Below are 22,067 nucleotides of genomic sequence, written 5' to 3'. Positions count from 1 at the left end.
TTAAAAAAGTATATGCTTTTCCAGTAAAAGAGGGCAAAATGCAGCCTTATACTCATTTGATAAATATAAAAGTTGCATTTCTAAAGTTAATTTTGTTATTAACATTTTTCAATCCTTGACGAAACATATTTATAACATTATGACAATTATGGAAATATAAATACATGCCATATATACAAAACTGGCGCCTACGAGTTCTGTTTGTCAAGTTGTTTATATTCAAATTGTGTATGTATTGTCCAAACACCATTTTAATGGAAACTAGATAAAAAAATTTCTCATGGTTTTCATTTTATTTTACTTTGTATATGTTCGTGGTTATTTTAGTTTTAGACATCAGTAAAAAAGAAGTGACATTTCAATTAAAGAGGACAGATTGAATTTTTGAATCATGTTTTCTTCAATTTTTTCTCATTGAAAATATTGTAGTATAACAACAAACAATGAAAAACCAAGCTGAAATACCGGTAGGTGGGGTCTGTTACATGAATCCTTTTTTGACAATTTACACAATCTGGGGCAATTTCTTCCAACTATTTAAAGGCTATTCAGTTCTTACTATCTCATTTCAAGCTATTTTAGGTGTACTGCTACCCCTTCTACTGCCACTAACAGCAACTAATTCACTCCTCCTCATAGGTGCATTATTTGACCTATGTTACAGATGCCTAAATCATTTGACCACTCCACTTATCTTATCTTTTATGGGTGTTTTGTCTAACTTATTGCTAATAACATGATCAAATAACACGTTTGAAGCACTTCTTCATTTCACCCATCTTGCTTTAATTCCATGTATTACATCTTTGATTTCTCTTTCAGCGTGCATAATAGTTCTAAGGTATTGAAATCTACTAGTGCTAAATGAAAATATTGTAATAACATTGAATAAAATGTCCTAGTCATTCTTTTCCAAAAAAAAAAAAAAAAGATTGATTAGTTAAATTTATGATTATGGTACAAATACATAAATAGTATTTTACTTAGATTGGAGCTGTAGCATGTTATACATTTATGTGTAATGAGAAAATACTGAGAAAGAACAGTTCAATGACAAATATTTTATTTTAAATACTATTTCATATTATACTTTGGTGTTTTAATTAATGTAGTAAATTCACGAGGAACACATCTAACATTATATTTATTAAACTAAGAAAGCTGGTTGCTTTCGTGTTATGCCTTCCAAAAACCTATAAAACCAACAATCAAGAAAGCCTCCAAATATAGGGATGCACCAAACACTACCCCAACACTCCATAAAGTTTGTTATATGAACACCACGCTAAGGGGCTGTGCAAAAAAATGGATGAGCATGATCCTCCTTACTACATGGTTCAAAACACACATATCTAGAGCTAAAGCCATAAATGATGTCCATTGATGTTAACTCTATTAAAAGTTGTAATCCACGCAAAAGCCCTCATCCTTGAAGGAACTTTGGCTCTCCATAATCTATGTAGGAGGAAAAGAATTGAAAGACTTGTTTAGGTGAGAATAGAATGATTCATAATTGAAAAATTCTGAATGATCCAGGCTCTATCCTACTATCCCCACAATGAGGGTAATGAAAAAGAATCAAGCAATCTTCAGAGGGAAGAAAGTTCCTCCACCTCTTATTAATAAGATTATGATGAAATTGAAAATACCAATAAACCTCAAAGCCTTCCCAAACAAGAAAATAAAATAAATAGAAGTACCAAAGATGCAAAGGTAGAGGAGAAATGGAAGGAAAAGCTACAAGGAAACACCCTCAATCCAAACATTTGTTCAAAACAAACCCTACTCTAATCTCCCACTTTATGCTTGATACATGGAAAGAAGAAAGTAGTTATCTACGAGATGAATTTCCATGGACTTAAATAGTTAAATGTGATGCTCTAGCTATAAAATTCGCATCCTGCCCATTCTCTTGCAAATAAAATTCTTTTAATAACCTTATGACAAAGAGAATCATTTTCCAAAGGGAATTGCCATAATCATTTACCCAACAAAGTCTTATTTTTAGACACCAAATTACCCAAACCACCCTTCGAACTACACCTAGAAGCTAGATCCCAATAGGGTTGCCCCTCTTCTCATCCATCCCTAACCAAAGAAAATCCTATATAATCCTCCCAAGCTTATGAGCCACCACTACTTGAATTTTAAACAAGGAAAAAGAACACAAATCAATCAAAGAGAGAGGAGGGTATGACTGTGAATGAACATATCTGGGAGGACCAAGAGGATCCCACATTCTAAGCATGTCTATTACCCGTTCTTAAATTTTCTAATTCTACTTTTAATTCTTTGTGCTGAAAGGAAACATCTTTAAAGAGAAGGGTAGTTGCCACTAATCCATTGGGGGATGATAAAGACAATTGGGATCCACAAAAGACTTGGAGGGTTTGGACATTAAGATGGTGAGCCCATTAGGAGAAGAGACTAATGTGGAAAAAAAAGGAAGCACAAAGAATTGAATAAATTAGCTACTTTTGTGAACTATGGAGGGGGTAAGGGAGGAGGGGTGGGGAGGGGAGTGTGGTTAAAATTATGAGGATCATTAGTTGGACTGTAAGGGGTTCTGGGAATGTGACGAAGATGGGGATTATTATGGAATTTCTAATTAAGAACTCACCAAATGTGTACTTCTTTAGGAAACTAGACTTGAAAAGGGTGGATTTGGGCCGGGCCGCCCGCCGGGGGGGGAGGTAGGTGTAAGGAGTGGAAGGTTCTCCCATCTCAATGGACAGCTGGGGGATTCTTATCTCGTGGGATGCTCATTGATTTGTTAAAATTGATAGTCTTTTGGGGTCTTTTTTCCTTGTCGGTTTTACAAGATGTCAAAAGGTAGGGGTTAGTGGTGGTTTTCATCAATTTGTGGTTCTACTAAGCTTGGGAGGGGGTAGGCGTTAGGAGTGGAAGGTTCTCCCATCTCAAGGGACAGCTGGGGGATTCTTATCTTGTGGGATGCTCATTGAGTTGTTAAAATTGATAGTTTTTTGGGGTCTTTCTTCCTTGTCGGTTTTACTGGATGTCAAAAGGTAGGGGTTAGTGGTGGTTTTCATCGGTTTGTGGTTCTACTAAGCTTGTGCTTAAATCATATTTTTGGAATGAGATATTTGTTGAGTGTGGCTTTTGTTATCCTAGGTTGGTCGTGGTGGGGAGACTTTAACATGGCGAGATTTTCTATGTAAAAGGAGGAGGTAGGATTACTTCTAGTATGAAGAATTTTGATAGGTTTATTAGGGATTTTGGTTTGAGGGATCCTCGATCCCCCTTTAGGTAATGCTTTATATTCTTGGTTAGTGTGGTGGGAGGGGGGCTGGGGGGCGGGGAGCTGTGGCTAGTAGATTAGATAGGTTCTTATTCTCTAGTGAGTGGGAGGATGAGTTCCCTAATCTTTCTCAAGGGTCTTGATTAGGTTGGTGTGAAATCAATTTATTTTATTTTTTATTTTTTTTGGAGCCTAGCAAAGTCAAGTGGGTCCTATTTTTTAGGTTTGAGAATTGTGGCTTGGTTATAAATCTTTTCAATATTTGGTTAGGAAAGTTTGGGGTGAGAATGTTCAGGAGGGGTGGAAGGTTTTAGATTCATGAAAATGCCAAAGAGGTTAAAAAGGTGAAACAAAGTTTATTGGAGATGTTAGGGTTAAGAAAAGTAATATTTAGGCGAATTTGATTTGTTGGGGGGATCTTTTGGATTGTGATAAGATTAAGAGGATGTTGTTGGAAAATGAGGAGGGGATCTTTAGGGGAATGAGAATGTGGAGGCAAAAAGACAAAATTTAAATGGGTAAAAGGAGGTTCCTCCAAATTTTTTGTTTAGGAGATTAGAAGTTGGGGAGTTTGAAAATGCTATTGATTTTTGTTTTAACAATTGAGGAGGTTGAAGTTTTTTGTTTTTTTTCCAATTTGATTACTGAGGAGGAAGTCTTTACATCTATGTGTGAGAGACTCCAAAGTTAAATTTGATGGAATGGCCATTTGTGGAAAGTGAGGCTTAGACAATTGTGTTTAGAACAGAGAGAGCTAAGGCTTTGGGTTCCAGATGGGTTTAGTATGGCTTGATTTCCGGATTATTGGTGTGTGGTCAAGAGTGATTTAACGAAGATTTTTAATGAGTTCTATCCTAATGGGATTCTGGGCAAGAGTATTAATTCAAATTTCATCACTTTGGTGCCTAAGGAGAAAAGATCTATTAAATTTTCTTGGGTGTCTAGAAAACCAATTATGTTATATGGATTAGAATGTTGAGCTTTTTTCTTCTCCTGAAAAATGGATTAGAATGTTAAGTAATTAGGAAAAATATGTATATGAAGGAGTATAGCTAACATGATAAGGTTAATATGCTTGAGGAATACATCTTCAAAAGATGAAGGAATGAACATAACTGTAGTAACCCTTGTGTGGCAATGAAATAAGGGAAGAGTGTTTGAGATGATTAGGGCACTTCTAACATATCAGATGGTGCATTGGCAAGGAAAAGTGATTTGATTAATCTTGGAGGGCTCTAGGAGCAGTAGGTTGGATGTTCTTCAGAAAGGAAAGGAAAGAAAAAATACAATCTAGATGAGGACAAGTAGCCTGATGAGCTAAACAGAATCTCTATGTCAATAAGCGATTAAACGAAGCCAACTGACCACTTTCCTGAGGACCCATTGAGAAAGGTGCTAGATGATACAATTTTGCTTGGCAATTCATTGCAGCCCCACCTTATCTAACAGATCCCATTAACATTCACATCTGCTGACTTATGCAATGGCTCCACTTGTTGCAGTGTGGGTAATAACCCAAACCTTTTAAGAATTCTGCATATCCCTCATCTTCCTTAGTATCTTTATTAACTGAGGTGGCTAGAGCTCTTACCTGCTTACATTTGCATCAACTCGTAATTGTAAGGATCTTACTTGCCCATCTCCCTAATATACAGGCATACATATATGGCATGTTCAAAGAAGTAAAGAAGTGCATGTGTAGAGGAACATTGTGCTATTGGTGATGGATAATGGTTGTGGATATCTTAGGTCTGGGAAAAATATCCGGCAAAGCTTGTGTTGGAGTGTGCATTCAGCTTATATTGAACTTCTTTTTCTGCTTACTGTGTTGTTTTTTCTTTGGGAAGGTTGTGGAGATAGAGAGTTACTCAAGTGAGCAATTTGTAGTGGATCATATTGTCTGGATAACCTCCATAATAAGGAGGCTGTTTCTCCCCCGCCCCCTTTTTGGATAGGTTATTATGCACACAACCCCCTGAAACGAGACAAACCTTGGCGTTACACTGGGTTGAGATATTGGAACACAGCACATTATAACATTCAAGCCACAAGTTTGAGGCAGAGTTCTAACATGTGAAGGCGGCATGCAACAGATTTCCCTATCCCATATCTTTGTCCTATAATTTACTAAGTGAACATTTCAACGACGCGGGCTTTTGAATTTATCTTTAAAATTCTTTCTACCTTTATAACCAGGACAGTATAAAGTTTTCATAGTAACTCGGGCCTAAGATGATGATAATGATGCCTAGGCTGGATGATGATGGTAGCCTTGATTGATCAATGGCGATATTGCAGGTGTTGTCGTTGTGGCTTGACAGAGAGATGTCTGATGATGATGGGGGGTGGTTTTGTGGGAAGAAGGTTTGTTTGTACCCTACTGGTTTAGCTGTTTAGGTGTGTATGACCACCTTGGGGTTCTGTTTTGGGCTATAACCTGAAGGTCAGATGTTCATGTGATGGAAACAGTCTCTCCAAATGTTGAGGTAATATTATGTACATCATGCCCTCCTTTGACCTCTGATAATGCGGGAGCCTTGTGTACTGAGTATTACGTCTTACTCCTAAATCTGGTTGTTCGGTAACATAAGCTTGAATCAGAGCCTACCAGCTACTGTTATTTGTAGCTGTAGAGAACCCCTGTGCAGTAGAACACCTGCAGTTTGCAAGCTTGATTCTCTGTTGAAATAACCGGAGTTCCGAATGATTTTAAGTCTGATGAGGTATTGCTGATCTTTCGAGTTGGTTGATTTTCTGAAATTCGATTTTTTTTAATGAATTTGGGAACAAACAATATTAACCGTATGATTTCTTTTTTAATCTTATTGAAATCTTAGATGCCAAAAGTTTGCCAAAATTTATGACCATGCTTGCATTATTTCTCCTTTGCTCTTGCTCTAACAACATTGGTTACAAACTGAAACTTCTGTGATTTGTGCTCTTCATGCTAGACAAGTAGGGAAGCAGATTGTTTTTTTCTTTCTGAAAGGTGCGTCCTTCCACTCAAATAATTCTCATAAACAAATCGGCAGTATTACTGGTATCTGAATCCTCATAAATTGGCCCTAAATAACTCACTAGCATGAATGAAGCCTCGTTGACTGTTAATTTCTGATCAATGTATTGGATATGTGCAGTGCCCACAATCTCTATTTAATATGCCATTGATGATTGATATCCATTATTGAATTAACAATTACTAGTTTGGTTTTTAATTTTTTATCCTTAATCTGACTGCCTTTGCAATTTTAGGTTATGGAATCCAATATGGCAGAGACAGTTGATCTGATGAGGTTTTTATTGAGCTATGCAAGCAACCCTTCTGCTTCTTTGGAGGGGAACAATCTCTATGCTAGCAATCTTGTTAAATCATCTGTCCGGAATCTATTGAGTAACTTGGCCCAGGTGATCCGTGGTCCTTTGGAATCAGATCTTTCTGCATCAGCGGAAAAACAGTTCCCATATAGATATGGACAAACGTCTACACTGCTTCGGCAAAACATTGAAATGAAAAGAGGTGACTGGATTTGCCCAAGGTCTGTTCTGCTGCCCTGTTTAATGATCTCTTTTGCTTGGTCTTCAGCATTAAGTATGGGCATCAGAGATGGCATAAACACTTTAGATTCATGGAATTTTTACCTGTTTGTCTTGTTTCTGTCATATTCTGTAATTTTTAGTAAATTGAATGGATATGTATATCAGAGCATTAAGTTTTTATTATTTATATTCTCAGTAAAAGTTATATTTGACAGGCATTTCACTTCATCTGAACAGAAACCCACATATTCTTTGAAATAATGAGAAATTGAGGATGTATATATATTTTTAATAGCAAAAGAAGATGATAGAGAAAGAAGAATGTACGAGAAGGAGAATGAGAAATCCTCCACAACAAAAGAAAGAAAAAAAAAAGAGAGAAAAAAAACATAACCCAAGCAGTTATAATAACAATGCCAACCAATGCTGTTGGATATGAAAAACCTCACTTTAAAACAACCAGCAGAAGCACACCAAATCAAGGTTAAATAATGAATCTTCTCCGAAAAACAAAGATATGTTGAGCTTTTTCCCCATAAATATATGAACATCTTGTTCAATTCATAAATCCAACAGAACTGTGTAAACTGCGCATATCCACAAAGCATGAGCATACTTCTTTTTGACCAAACCCAGATCCAACAAATCCTCCACTGACTCTGGACACACCCAGTTTCTCCCAAAAAGATCAAAAAGTTCATTCCATATATACCAAGCAAACAGCAGTGCAAAAGCAAATGGGACACTGTTTCAGAACTATCAAGACAAAGAAAACATATATTAGGAGAAAGTGGCTTTGAAGGTCTTCTACTTTACAGCAGATTGTTGGTGTTAACTTTATTAAGAACAACCAACCAAATAACATAGTAGTCAAAAGCACAAGGTGCAGCGGGGCGACGAGGCTAGCGCCTCATTCCTGTTGAGGTGAGGCGACCTTTAAGAGGTGCAGGCAGGTGCTCTGATGTGCCAGGCGCTGTGAGTTGTGCCTTGAAATTTTTGAAGCTGTTAATAAAGAAAATGTAGCCAGAACGAGCCCTAGCCCTCTTCCAGCAAAGCCTTCGACTCAAACCAGCCCTACTGCCTTGAGCCTTCAACTCGAACCAGCAGGATTCATCTTCAACCCTTCAAACCAGCATGAGACCAGCTGGAACCCTTCTTATTCGACCCTTTGAAGGCTTTTAAGGTCTTTAACTCTACTGCAGATTGTTGGTGTTAACTTCATTAAGAATAACCAACCAAATAACATAGTAGTCAAAAGTGTGAGGCGCAGAGGGGGGATGAGGCTAGCGCCTCATTCCTGTTGAGGCAAGGCGACCTTTAAGAGGCGCAGGCAGGCGCACTGATGCTCCAGGCGCTGTGAATCTTGCCTTGAAATTTTTGAAGCTGTTAATAAAGAAAATGTAGCCAGAATGAGCCCTAGCCCTCTTCCAGCAATCCAGCCTTCGACTTGAACCAGCCCTACTGCCCTAGCCCTTTGTCTTTGAGCCTTCAACTCGAACCGGCAGGATTCATCTTCAGCCCTTTGAACCAGCACAAAACCGGCCGGAACCCTTCTTCTTTGACCCTTCGAAGCTGCACAACACCAGCAGGAGCCCTTCGTCAGTTTGTCTTCGAGCTTTCGAAGCAGCAGGAGCTTTGTGAGTTTGTCTTCAAGCCATGAACCAGCAGGAGCCCTTCATCTTCGAGGTTCAAGCCTTCAGTTCATCTGTTTCGAAGTTCAAACTCGTAAGTCGTCTTCTTCTTCTTCTTCTTCTTCAGTTCATCTTCTTCTTCAGTTCTTCTGCTTCTTCTTTTTCAGTTCTTCTTCTGCTTTTTCTTTTTCAGTTCTTCGTCTGCATCTTCTTCTTTTTCAGTTCTTCTTCTTCAGTTCTTCTGCTGCCTGCTGCTTCTTCTTATAATATTACATGTAATTGCAAGTTTATAACTAATATATAACTTTTTTTTACTGAATTTAGCTGCTGCTTCTTTTATTGTACTCTTTTCTTTTGATGTTGAACTATGTTGATGCTTTTGGGCCTTTGGCCTGGCAATTTCATTAAATTTTCAATTTTGGTATTAAATATTTTGGCATTTTAATTTCTAATGTTACTATTGATGTGTTCATATATCAATTAGCCACCAAATAGGCATTGTACACAATTTTAATAATTGTGTGCCTCACCTTAATGAGGTGCGTGTTTCACCTCGTGCCTCATGCCTCATGCCTCGGCTCCAAGTATTCTTTGCGTCTTGGTGCACCTTGCACCTTTGACTACTATGCCAAATAAAAGCATCCATCTTTGAGGGAACTTTGGCCATTGAAACAATTCTATGGGGTGGAAAGGAAATATTTGCCTTAATTAAGTAAACAAAAAGATTTACAAGAATAAGCTCCCGAAGGATCTAAAGACCTAGAATGTCTATCCACCCTAAAGCAAGGATGGCAAGTTCCCAATAACATCAGCAAGGAAGAAAACTCCTCCACCTCTTTATCATTGAGAGTTCTTCATAAGTGGAGGTCCCAAGAAAATGAATGACCTTCAGAAATCAAAAAGACTAAAAAAACCTTCACATAAAATGAGGAAAATAATACAATAAAGCAGCATTATCCACCCAGATGTCTTCTTAAAAATGAATACGAGAACCATTACCGAAGAAAAACTTAGTGTGAGTAACAAAAAATGGGTAGACTTGAGAAATACAGCTCCATGTGTTTTCTGTAAAACATCGAATTGCTAAATTAACATCCTAGCCTGTCACATGCATACCAACTTTACTTTTAATGACTATGCCAGAGCAAGACTCCTCTTAGGAAAACCACAATAATCATTTAGCCTAAAGAGCAGTGTTTTTGGACGCCAACCTACCAAGACCCAAGCCCTGAGCCCCTCTCTAACCTAGATCTATAGATAATCTCCCATCTAAAACGATGATCTCTCGTATCACCAGCCACTGACCAAAGGAAAGCTTGCATGATCTTCTCAATCTTACTGGCTATCCCCATTGGAATTCTAGAAATAAACAAATAATAAAGAGGGATGCTAGCAAGACGAACTTGAATAAGAGTAATTCAACACCCTAAAGAAAATAATGCACCTTTATGCCCATCCAAATGCTTAGAAACTCTCTCCACCGGATTCTAAAGAACCACAGACCTAGGATTACCACTCAATGGGACACCTACACAAGACAAGGGCCAATCCAGAAGACCACTACCCGCTAAAGAAGACAACTCCCGAGACCTACTAGGTGTCAAATTGATGGCTCCAATATTTCTCTGCCCCAAATTAATTTTAAGCCCAGAAACTCTCAAATATTTGAAGAAGAGTCAAAATGTTCAAAAAAGAATCTTAATGATCACAAATGAAAAACATAGTATCCTTAGCAAACTGAGATGGGACACACAAACCTCCTCCCTACTCACTTCCAGCCTTTAACTAAACCCTTATCAATTGCCCTCTCCACCATTCTACTTAAAACATCAACAACCAAAGCAAACTGGAAAGGAGATAATGGATCCCCTTCTCTAACATCTCTTGATGCTCGAAACTATCATTTAGGTTCTTCATTCACAATAACTGAGAAAAAAGGATTAGACAAGCAACCCCTCATCCAAGCACCCCATCTTTCCCCAAACCGTTTTCAAGCCAACACCTTATCCATAAAATTCCAACTAACCCTATCATAGGCTTTTCAAAATCCAATTTTAAAAGAAAGCCCTTTTCCCTCTACCTATGAACCTCCTTCACAACCTCATTAGCAACCTAAATAGCATTCACAATCTACCTACCCACCACAAATGCACTTTGAGCAGTAGAAATGGTATCATCTAACGTTACAATGAACCCATTATCTAGTAATTTAGCAATGATCATACACACACTAGTGACTAAACTAATAGGGTTAAAATCTGCAATTGTAATAGATCTATTCCTCTTGGGCACCAAAGTGATGGAAGTGGAATTAGTACTCTTGCTTAGGATCCCTTTACAATAAAAAATTATTAATTAATATTATTAGAATTTAATTTATTTATTTCTTCATATCATATACGTACTATATATTACGATTTCAATAAGAATCAATAAGAAGTTATATTCATACAATAACATAATAAAATGAAAAATAAAAAAATAAAAGTTTTTTTATATTACAATCACTTTCTTCTCATTTAAATTTAGTCTTTTGCCTCCAACTCCTCACTTCCTTAAGAATCAAATCCTCCAATGCATTCTTCAGTGAGACCGGTTTAGCCTCCTCACTCTCCAGTGGACTAATACCCACCACCTCTTTCCCATCTAAAAAATCCAACTCACCCTCACCCATAATCCAGCCTTCTTTATCCTAATAGGCTTAAAACCTACCTTTTCCAAATCTTCAATGTTTCCTTATGACACATAAGCCTCTGCATGAACCTAAAACCTTCCCAACCTCTCTCTGAATCCCCCTACCAAGAATCTCTTAAATCTCACCACAAGTGGGAAAGAAATCATGATCAAACCACATATTTGTGCAAATTGAAAGGAAGAGGAACCCCCCTTCACCCTAGGATATTCCAACAAAGTGGGAAAATGATGGGACACCGCTCTAGACAAAACAAATTGGGAAAGATTAGCAAACCCATCCTCCCACTCACTATAAAATAAAAACCTATTTAACAAACTAGCGACAATCCTCCCCTCCCACACAGAGAAAAGAGCCTTACTCAGGGGCAAACCCTTAACCCACAATCCCTAATAAACCTATCAAAATTCTGCATTCTCAAAGCAAACTTACCTTCCTTTTTTTTTGTTTAATCTCCCTAAGAAACCTAAGAACATTAAAGTCACCACCTACAATCCATATAGGGGGAACAAAAGCCAAAACTTGCATGAATCATCTTGAAAAAGACCAAAAATGATGTCTTAAAGGACCATAAATAGATGTAACCCACCAATGACCTCTACATTTAATATCTACCAAAACTGGAAGAGAGAAAAACCCAACAAGACTATCAACTTTAATAATGGACATAGTATCTCAAACAATGAGAATACGCCCAAATGACCCTTGAGAAGAAATAAGCTTCCAATCCCTGAAATACTCTTAACCCCCACCATCCCCCCTCCCCCAACAAAAAAAAGGGTCCCCATTCTCTAGTTTAGTTTCCTGAAGTAAAACTAAATAAAGAGAATGCCTGGACTGCAGTCCCGAATCCTCCCCCTCTTTCTAACATCCTCTAAACCCCTAACATTTCAACTAATGAGTTTCATAGTTTTGTCCACCTCTTTTTCATGCTTTTTTCTTCTGAGATCAGGGCAAGATGGGTCCATTTTTTCTTTCCTTGTTGATCAAGGTGGCCTTTTGCTTTCTTTCGGATTTCCACTTTCGTAGATCGTTAAATGATAGGGAGAAGGTAGAGCTATCTTCTTTGCTAGTGTTGTTGAGTAACTGTCATTTTTCTTTAGAGGAGGATATGCAGTCTTGGTCTCTGGATCCTTCGGGGGTTTATTCATGCAAACCTTTTTGTGATTTTTTGAACAGGTCTAATTTATCTTTTCCTCTCTATAGTTCCATTTGGAAGGCCGCAGCCCCCTTCAAATTAAGACTTTTATTTGGTTGGTTGTGCTTGATAGAATTGATACCAATAGCTTGCTGCAGGTGAGGAGGCCTTTGAAGGCTATATCTCTAGACATATGTATTCTTTGCTTTAATTGTTCAGAATCATCATTGTGTATGCATTTGTTCATTCCTTGTGACTATGCTTGGAGTGTTTGGAATAATTTATTTGGCATTTTAGGCAAATGTTCGGTGAGTTCTAAGACAGTGGAGGATTTTTTGGCAGTGCCTTTTGCTGGATTTGGCAGGAAAAAGGAAAGGGCAGTGCTTTTTTTGCAGTCTTTTGGGGGTTGTGTATGGATTGTAATGTGCGCATTTTTCTACGGAAGAAGTTGCCTCAGTTGCTGGTTTGAGAGAAGATACATTATTTGGCTTCTATTTGGTGTGTGGGACAAAGGAATTTTAAGTGGGGTGAGCTTTTCTGATTTTCAGTGCAATTGGTGTTATGTGTTGGGAGTGTTAGTTTGTGCTGTTTTTTATCTTTTTTGTTTTTTAGTGTTTAGGGGAGCTTAGGTGCAACGGTAAGGTTGTCGCTGTGTGACTTGGAGGTCATGGGTTCGAGGCGTGCAAACCGCCTCTTGCAAAAATGCAAGGTAAGGCTGCGTACTATAGACCTATTGTGGACTGCCTCTTCCCTAGACCTTGCATACGCGGGAGCTTTGTGCACCGGGCTGCCCTTATAGGTTGTTTCTTTGTGTTTTTTTAATTTGGATTTTCCAGATTTTGTTAAGGAGACGTCTTATTCTTCTAGCTGTATATTCTTATTATATTAATGAATTCTTCTTTTATTATAAAAAAAACTTGTTCTGTTGCTTTTGAACCTTCTTCTTTTCCCTCTCAAAAATCCTAGGACTCACTCCCACCTTCACGTCATGGCATAAGGGACTCACTAGGTTCAAACCCATATGTTCTAGGAGTTTTTGCGGGTCCCTTTTGTCTCTCACCCCCAAAGGATTAATAGATATGCCATCTCCCTTAAAGGAATCCCTTTGCTGGCATAAAAAAATTATTAGTAAAATTAGAATGATTGCGAATAGGAATACCTATTTGAGATTAAGAAGTTTTGTGATCCTCCAATGCACATTCTCGTCATCAACCACCCTGCCAATCAAGGTCTTAAATTTCGATTTCGACTCAAATTTCGAAGCTCCAAAAGTACGGAAATTTTGATTTCGATGTCCTTTTGAAAAAATAACGGAAACTAGTAGTAAAGCATGGAATTCTTTGTGAAACTTTAGAAATGGTTAACAAACATAAAAATATAAGTTTTAAGACTAATATATTACAAATTCAATACATCTATGTTTTGCATGAGGTGGAAAAGTTGTAAAATAGTATGTGTATCAAACATGTTTGTAAGATAATGTACATTAAACATATTCAGTTAATGCAAATGAAATTCATAAATCATTTAAATATTATTTATTATACAAATATTGATAATTTATACATGAATGGTTAAATAAAATATTACTATAAGTTTATTTCTTCATATAATTTCAAAAGCACTTGTGATAACCTTTTGTTTCAATAAAATAAATTAAAAGAGAAATTTCACTTCACTCTTGAGGTTTTGATAAATTTCGACCAATTTCGCTAAAATTTGGAGGTTTCGATAAATTTTGGATGATTCGTTGAGATTTCGACGGAAATTATGCAAGACAGAAATCGACTGCCATTTCGATTTCGAAGGTGACGGAAATCGGAAATTGCAACGGAAATTTCGATAGTTTCGTGGAAATTTAAGACCATGCTGCCAATAGACATGGAATCTTCAGGAATAATTGTGGGAATAAGCTCAAGATCAGAAATGATGGCCAAAAAATCCTCTTTGACCAAATAATTATCAGATTTTCAGCGTTCCTCAAATGGCAAACACCAGCTTGCGCTTCCTCTGAGAGCTTCTTAAGACCATAAATTGATCTCATCTTCCAAACCAATAAGTGCATTCGACTCGTTCGCAGGCACAATAGAATTATAACTTGGAAATTCCGCCATATTATCAACTTCCATTCTTAGCCAACAGTTTATCTAAAAGCAAGATTTTTACAGATTCATACATACTTTCCATTTCTTCATCAGAATCATAATAAAAATTCCCATATGAACCATAAACCTCCTAAGAATGCTACTGTCAGACGACAAAGAAGAAAGAACTCCCTTAATTGGAATACATTTTGGCATTTATCTTTGACCTACTTCACTTGAACATTGGAGGGTGAAGTGTGATCTTCCAACATCCGAGTCTTCAAATTGCTACTAGATTTAGAACCTGTACTCTGTATCCTAGAAAAATGTACTTCTCTTACCTTATTCTGAAGGACTTAGCACTTAAGACCCAAAGTGGACTTAACTTGATCTAGCTCAAATGGCTTACCCGTAACCAAGCCTTCTTGATTCTTAGGGGACGTAACAACCATATTGGACTTATCCAGGACCAACTCCCTTATCTTACCCAGACCCGCATTTCATTGGGCATAGTTTGCCTTCTCTTCTTAACCCATCTGCTCACTACACTTCTTTTGGCTGGCCTAAAATCTTGAAGCCCATTTAGATTCACCCGATACAAATTAAATTTAAATTTGAAAAGCCCACCTAACAAATCTTGAAGAAGAAGATTCCGAAACCAGAAAATCCCTACTGTTCGGGGCAAGTAGATTGGTGCCAGTGTTCGCAGCCTTCGATGGAGGAATTCTAAAAGTATCGACGTAAGAAATCCCTAGTAAAAGCATTTGAAAAACACTAATCTTCCCTCCCACATCGTTGCTTCTTTGAACATTTGTTGAACCACAATTGGTTTATCTCCATCCCAACTCACCGACCAATGGTTTTGAACCCTCAAATTTGTCAGAAGCAATCTCCTTCAGCATGAAAGAAAGCTTTCCAACCTGACACTTCCACACTTTTTGGAATATGAACAGAATGAGGATGGCCCTGTTCTTTAAATTTCTCCAAAAAACAAGAAGCGACCCTGTCCATTCAACGAGTTTCAGGCTAAATACTCCCCTGAATGACTCGAAAGTACTTCCTCCAAGATCCGTAATGAACCCTAAACCAAAATCAAATATGCCCAACTTCCCTAAAATCCATTGAAATTCATCAACTTTCAACAGTTAAAACGATAGAAACCTTCTTGTAAATTCAAAAATGTGATAGGACATTATCTAGATGATCAATATTAACCGCCTTTTGATCAACCTTAAAAGTTTGATGAACCCCACAAAGAGATTCTCATTCACAACTCTCCTGTAAAACTGACAAAAGATGAAAATGCCAAATCTATCACATTGGCGATGCTGAGAATCCTCTTGGAAGGAAAATCGCTAAAGAGGATATGACGAGGATCACATCTTGACTGCAATTAGGAAGAAAGTCTTGCATTAGAGAAGCAACTCGCCATGGCCACGTGCTGATTTAAATGTCCACAGGGAAAAAAAACATTAGCAAGGGATTCCAAAAAATTTCACTGTAATTCAGGATTACAAAGCAGTGAAAATACTCTCAAGGGGCATTCTCCTTCCTTTTGTCTTTCATGTTTCTCCACATCTTCTACCAACTGATTCTATTGTTAGGTTTGATGGCAGGCGGATCCTAGTTTTTGATCATTTTGGATAAAATGGAGATTTATTGATTGGGACTAAGACAGGTGAATGAGGAAGGTTTTCTTCTTCTTCATTATTTTTATTTTTTTTTTGAGAGGGAGAAGGCCTGGGTTAGATGGTTACGCAGTTATTCACAATAATCTCTATGTTAAGGTATGGTGGATTTGGTTCGGTATGGAGTTTGTTTATAAAGTTGAAAGGCACTGGATGCACACATTGATTTGAAGGTTTTTAGGAACAATTTCATAGCGCAATACATTGTCATGTACATTGATATAAATGGCAAACGTTATTCATTTTTTGTTCCAATGGATCTAATATGAATTGCCAAGGTCATGGGAAGTATGTGAAGATGAAGATGAAGCTGAAATGGAATGAAGAGGTCTTTTGGAATGTTAAAGAGAGGGTAAAAATAATATTTTTGGTGAAATTGCTGGTTTGGATATGTCAGAGTGTGGCTTTTTAGATGTGGTGGCTAGGGTGAGAAGGGCTATGCTTTGTAATGGTCTGGAGGTGTGAAGACATGAGTTGGTGCTGGAAATCGAGGGTGCAGTGGGTCATTGAAGGGTACTGCAACTTGGGGCTCTTTTCATAGAGTGGCTGATGTTGAGGGCCTGGAATTAGATTTGAGGATTATGTTAGGGGCCATACATAGATAGGTGTGGAGATTACAAACTCTTACAAACACCTATTTGTTAAGGATTGCCCGAGCATACTAAGGTTGGAGGGTTTGGGTTGGAGTCCCATTGAGGCAACCTCGTTTCAGTAGCTTGAGAGGCCCTTTGAAGTTGAAAAAGTTAAAAAAACAGTGTTCGAAATGTGTAGGGAGAATGCCCTTGGCACTAATGTCTTATGGCTTTTTTTTTTGGAGAGATGGGAGACTCTGAAAGAGGATGTTTTGAGGTTTTTTGAGGAATTCCATAGAAATGGGGTGGTGGTTAATAGTGTGCCCTCTACCTTTTTAACCCTTCTCCCAATGGAGAGATCTACAAGGGTCAGGGATTTCAGGCTTGTTGACTGGTCACTAGACCTTAACAAGATTCTGTCAAAAGTTTGAACTAAGAGGTTGAGCAAGGTTTTGAAGGATATTGTGACTGCTGATCAGTATTCCTTCATTAAAGATAGACAAGTCTTAGAAGCTATATTGGTGGCCAATGAGGTGGTAGAGGATGTGAGGAGGGGTAGGCAAGGGATAATTTTTAAGCTAGAGTTTGAGAAGGCGATGGGGTGGACTGGGTTTTTTGGATAACGTGATGCATAGGAATAGTTTTGGAGTTATGTGTAGGAAGTGCATAGAGGGTGCCTTAGCTAAACTGACATTTTGGTTATTGTCAATGGGCAGCCTAGTGAGTGTTTCAGAGCTTCTTGAGGGCTTAGGCGAGGGGATTCGTTGTCTCCATTTTTTCTTTGCTTGGTAGTAGATGTCTTGAGTAGGATGCTCTCACATGCTCAGGGCTTGGGAGTGACCCTAGTTTACCTTTCGGTAGGGAGGAGTTGGAGCTGTCTCGTCTCATCTTAAGTTCGTTGATGACACCATGCTGTTTCTTGGGGATAATGTTGAGAAATTCTGTAAGAGGCTATGGTGGGTTGTGCTATTGTGGAATGGACTATCCTATTCCTATCTTTTGCTTTTGGGCTCCCTTTTGGGATCTTGTGATTGAGAGGGTTGGTAGGAGGCTGGAGTGGTGGAAAAGGGAGTACTTGTGAGGGTTGTACTGCCTTCATTAATGCTTCCCTCTGTAATATCCCTATTTACTTTATTTCTCTTTTTAGGGTCAAAGAGTGTTGTTAGGATTCTGGAGAGGTTGATGTGTGACTTTTTTGATTGGGTTTTGGGGAGAATAAGAGAGATCATCTTGTTAGTTGGGAGGCTGTCACTAGATCAAAATTGGAAGGAGGGCTAGGGGCTTGGGAATGTGAATTTTCTGAAAACATCTCTCTAACCCCTTGTTTGGTTTGCAAAATGAAATTGAAGTAGGAAAGGAATTGAGGGAGGAATGGAATCAAGGTAGGAATGGAATTGCTTTTGGAATGCAATTACTGTGTTTGGTTAGTAACATGGAATAACTGTAGGAATCCAATCTAAATTTTTTTCCACAATTTAGTATTCTTCAATGGATTCTATAATTGAATGAAAAATAGTCATTTTTTTTTATTAAAAATCCCTAGTACATAATTGTTTAATTTATAATATTTTTAAAATTTTATAATAGTGATTTCTATTAGTTTTAATATTATTTTTTATTGCTGTGATATTTATTAGTTTTAATATTGTTTTTTATTGTTGTTATTATTGTTGTTATTTTTATTTTGATAGAAATAAATATTATTATCAGTTGTTATTGTTCTATAATAATAATAATAATAATAATACAGTTAGCCCTCATTTGGGAGTGCTTAAAAAAAGGTGCTTATAGCACTTTATCACTTAAAATAAGCACTTTAACATAAAAGTGGCGTTCGGCTTGTACTACGAAAAAAATGATTTTCTAGAACCACTTTTTAAAGAACTATTTAAGTGAATTTTGAGAAGCAATCCAAGATAGCTTTTTGGCGACTTGTAAATAACACTGTTCATTAGCAGGGTTAATTTTGTAAATATAAGAAAATTCAGTGACTTTATAATTTTAAAAATACGCTAGAAGGTAATTGTGCATTATTTTATTATGTATTTTATAATATTAATTATTAATGAAGCATAATTCAATTATGTAAAGAAGAAGAACTATCTATTAATTTAAATTAATATTAAAAAATAAAAATACTAATTTAATTAATAATATAATTTTAACATAAATTAATATGATAATCATATGTTATAAATATAAATTAAAGACAAGATTTTTGTTAAACAAAAAATAATATATACTATTTTGCTTAATAAAAATATTTAAATATTAATTAAAAAAAACAGTTTTAACATAATTATTAATTAAATTGTTGATTAAAAATTAACCATATATTATTTTATTATGCATTATAACCCTTTAATTATTAATAAAATATAGTTAAATTCTAGAATGAATAAAAAAAACCATTTATAAATTTAAATTAACATTAAATAAACAAAAAAATTAATTTAGTTTTTAATAATATTTTTAACATAAATTAATATGATAATAATATGTTATAAATATACATTAATAACAATATTATTTTTAATTAATAATTAATATAATATTATTTTATTTAATGGAAAATTTAAATTATAAAATTAATATAATTATCATATAAAATTTTAATTATAAAAAAAAATATTTTTAGTTAAAATATATTTGAAAATACATATTAGTTATTATATTTCAATTCTGGATTGAACAAGAACTACTTATTAATTTAATAACATTAAATAAATTGAAAATTTAAATTTAATTAATAATATTATTTTTATCATAATTTAATATAATAGTAATATGTTTTAAATATACATTAATAACAACATGATTAGTAATTAAATATAATAATCTTATGTTATTTTTAATAGTAAATATTTAACTTTTAATTATAAAAAATTAGTAATTATTAATTGAAAAATATTAATATTTTTAATTTAAAATATGTTTGAAAATAATCATTTATATAATATACACTATAAATAAGTATCCAAATACCACATATTTTAAATACAACCAAACACCACTTATAATTTTCAGCACTTTTTCAGTTCAACACTTATTATCGACACTTATTAAATTCAACACTTTTTCTAAGAATCACTTATTATTATTATTAGTATTATTATTATTATTATTATTATTATTATTTATTGTTTTTGTTTTATTTTTTTCATAATAGTGATTGTTATTAGTGTAATTTTTTTTTTCTGTTATTATATTTTTTATTATTTTTATAATAATAATTATCCTTAAAATTACAATGATTATTGTTATTTTGGATTTTTTATTAGTAATTGTTGTTTTTATTATTTATAATTATTTTTTAATAGCTAAAAATATTATTATTAATTATGGTTTTTATAATAATAACAAAAATTATGAATATTATTAATTTTTTTATTTTTTTATTTTCATAATAGTTATTATTATTATTGTTAATTATTATTTTTTTATTGTTGTTATTACTATTTTACTATTTTTGTAATAGTTATTATCCTAAAAATCATAAAAATTATTATTTTTGCCTCTTTATTTGTTATTATTGCTCTTGTTATCATTATTTTACAATAATAAAAATATAATTTTATTGTAGTTATTATTATTTTTTATTTTTATAATATTTATTATCCTTAAAGTAGTAATTATTATTTTGGGCTTTTTACTATATAAAATAATAAATATTATTTACTATTGCAATTATCATTAGTCATTATTATTTTTTATAATAATAATAGTAATAATTATTATTATTAGCATGTCATTTTTAGAATTTTTTTATTATAAAATGAATATGATTCTACGGAATGAAGATTGATTCAAGCCTATTTGGATTCCTTCATTTGTAGGAGTCATTTTCCGGCCGGAATACAATTCTGTCCTTGATTCTACAAATGAAACGTAGGAATGCAATTCCACTCTTGAGATTTGATGGTGCTTGGCTTCTTTAAAATTTCTTCCCTTTAGAATGCATGTGTAAGCACCTTTTTTTCCCTTTTGCAAAGAGAAAAAAGGGGGGGGGGGGGGGGGCGTTTATTTGGATTTCCAATTTTTTAGGTATTTAAACGAGAAGAGGTTAACAAGCCTTACCAACTCACTCAACATCTTGAATCATTTTGTGCTTTTTGATAGAGGAGATGTGAGGGTGTGGTATGGTGATTCGTCAAATCTTTTACCCATCAAATCGTTCTTTCTTCACCTTCTCATATCTCCTATATAGAATTTTTTCCATTGGAGCCAAGCTGTTCGAAGGGTCAGGGCTCCCTTCAAGATTCAGACATTTATCTGTACCGTCACTTTGAACAAGATGAACACTTAAAATTTGACTCAGGTTAGAAGGCACGACAAGGCTTTGAATCCTGATTCCTGACTCTGATTTTGAACAAGATTAACACACATGATTTGCTTCAGATTGGAAGGCACTACAAAGCTCTCAATCCTGACATGTGCATGATGCCTTGTTTTGGTGAAGCTTGTGCCACGTTAGATGGTGGCAGTGTTTTTTGCTTGTGAGATATTGGGGTCAGTGTTATGATGTTGCGCTGTTTTTGCTAGTTTGTGGACCTTATGGATCGAAAAAGGAATGCAAGAACTTTCAATGAGTGCACAACCAATCCGTTGCTCATGTGAGAAATAAAGCAATGCTCTTGGCCTCTCTCTGGGTCCACATCTTTGGTTTTTTAGGGGTTTTCTGGTGTCTGATATTGGTAGGGATTGGTAGGCAGCAGTTTTGTAATTTTTTTGGTTGTTCCTTTTGTTCTTCGGAGAACATCTTGTTCTACCCTTGTTGTCCTTTTTGGATTGATGTTGATAAAATTCTTTTTCTTGTAAAAAAAAAAAATGTAATGTGGAAACAATTAAAGTCATTGTTGGAGTCTTGGGGAGTCAGCTCTGAAGATCTTTCAATGTGTGAATGGATTTTGAGTTCATCTCAGGTAGGGAATGGCATTTGGTGTTGGGATGATGTAGCAGCTGCTGGTTCTAAGGTTCTCCAAGTAGGAATGAACATTTGATAGATATGGTTAATTAACCGAAAAATTTTGGTTAATGAAATAAGCCTACTGAACTAAATCAAATTACATGTATTACTGAACGAGGAATAGTAATTTGGTTAAATCAGTTAATTGATATTAACCAAATTAATTATGTATTTTCAACCTCTTGAAATTCCTAGTTGAAGCAATATTTAATAATGAAAAATGAAAGTCGTACTTAATATAGGAGATCATAAAACTGGTGCTGGGCCTGGCAGTGACTGCCAACTGGTGATTACTGATTAAGGAGGCCAGAAGGCTCCCTAATGTCACAGTTTTTGTGAGCTGGCACGGGATCTGCTGGGGAGTGACGATTTTCCTTTTTGTTTGCAGATTTAATGAACTGGTAGCCTTGTCTTGCTGCCGGTTGCTGCTTTGTGCCTTGGATGGTGAAGCCTGGAGGAGTTGATAGGCCTGGAGAGTTGAATGCTGAGGTTTCGTAAGA

The 22,067-nt window shown here is 35.6% G+C and overlaps 1 protein-coding gene across 1 annotated transcript in view; it reads left to right on the top strand.

Moving 5' to 3' along the window:
- Nucleotides 1–22,067, top strand: part of LOC131144951 (zinc finger protein VAR3, chloroplastic) — a 36,381-nt gene that overhangs the window by 2,789 nt on the left and 11,525 nt on the right. The window contains exon 3 of the mRNA XM_058093936.1: nt 6,512–6,795. Within this exon, the coding sequence (XP_057949919.1) occupies nt 6,512–6,795 (284 nt within the window). The remainder of the gene's footprint in view (nt 1–6,511; nt 6,796–22,067) is intronic.

Source organism: Malania oleifera, chromosome 12 (genome assembly GCF_029873635.1).
Source record: "Malania oleifera isolate guangnan ecotype guangnan chromosome 12, ASM2987363v1, whole genome shotgun sequence".
Lineage (NCBI taxonomy): Eukaryota > Viridiplantae > Streptophyta > Magnoliopsida > Santalales > Ximeniaceae > Malania > Malania oleifera.
The sequence above is the reverse complement of the archived record's forward strand: the minus strand, read 5'-3'. Positions and strand labels throughout refer to the sequence as shown.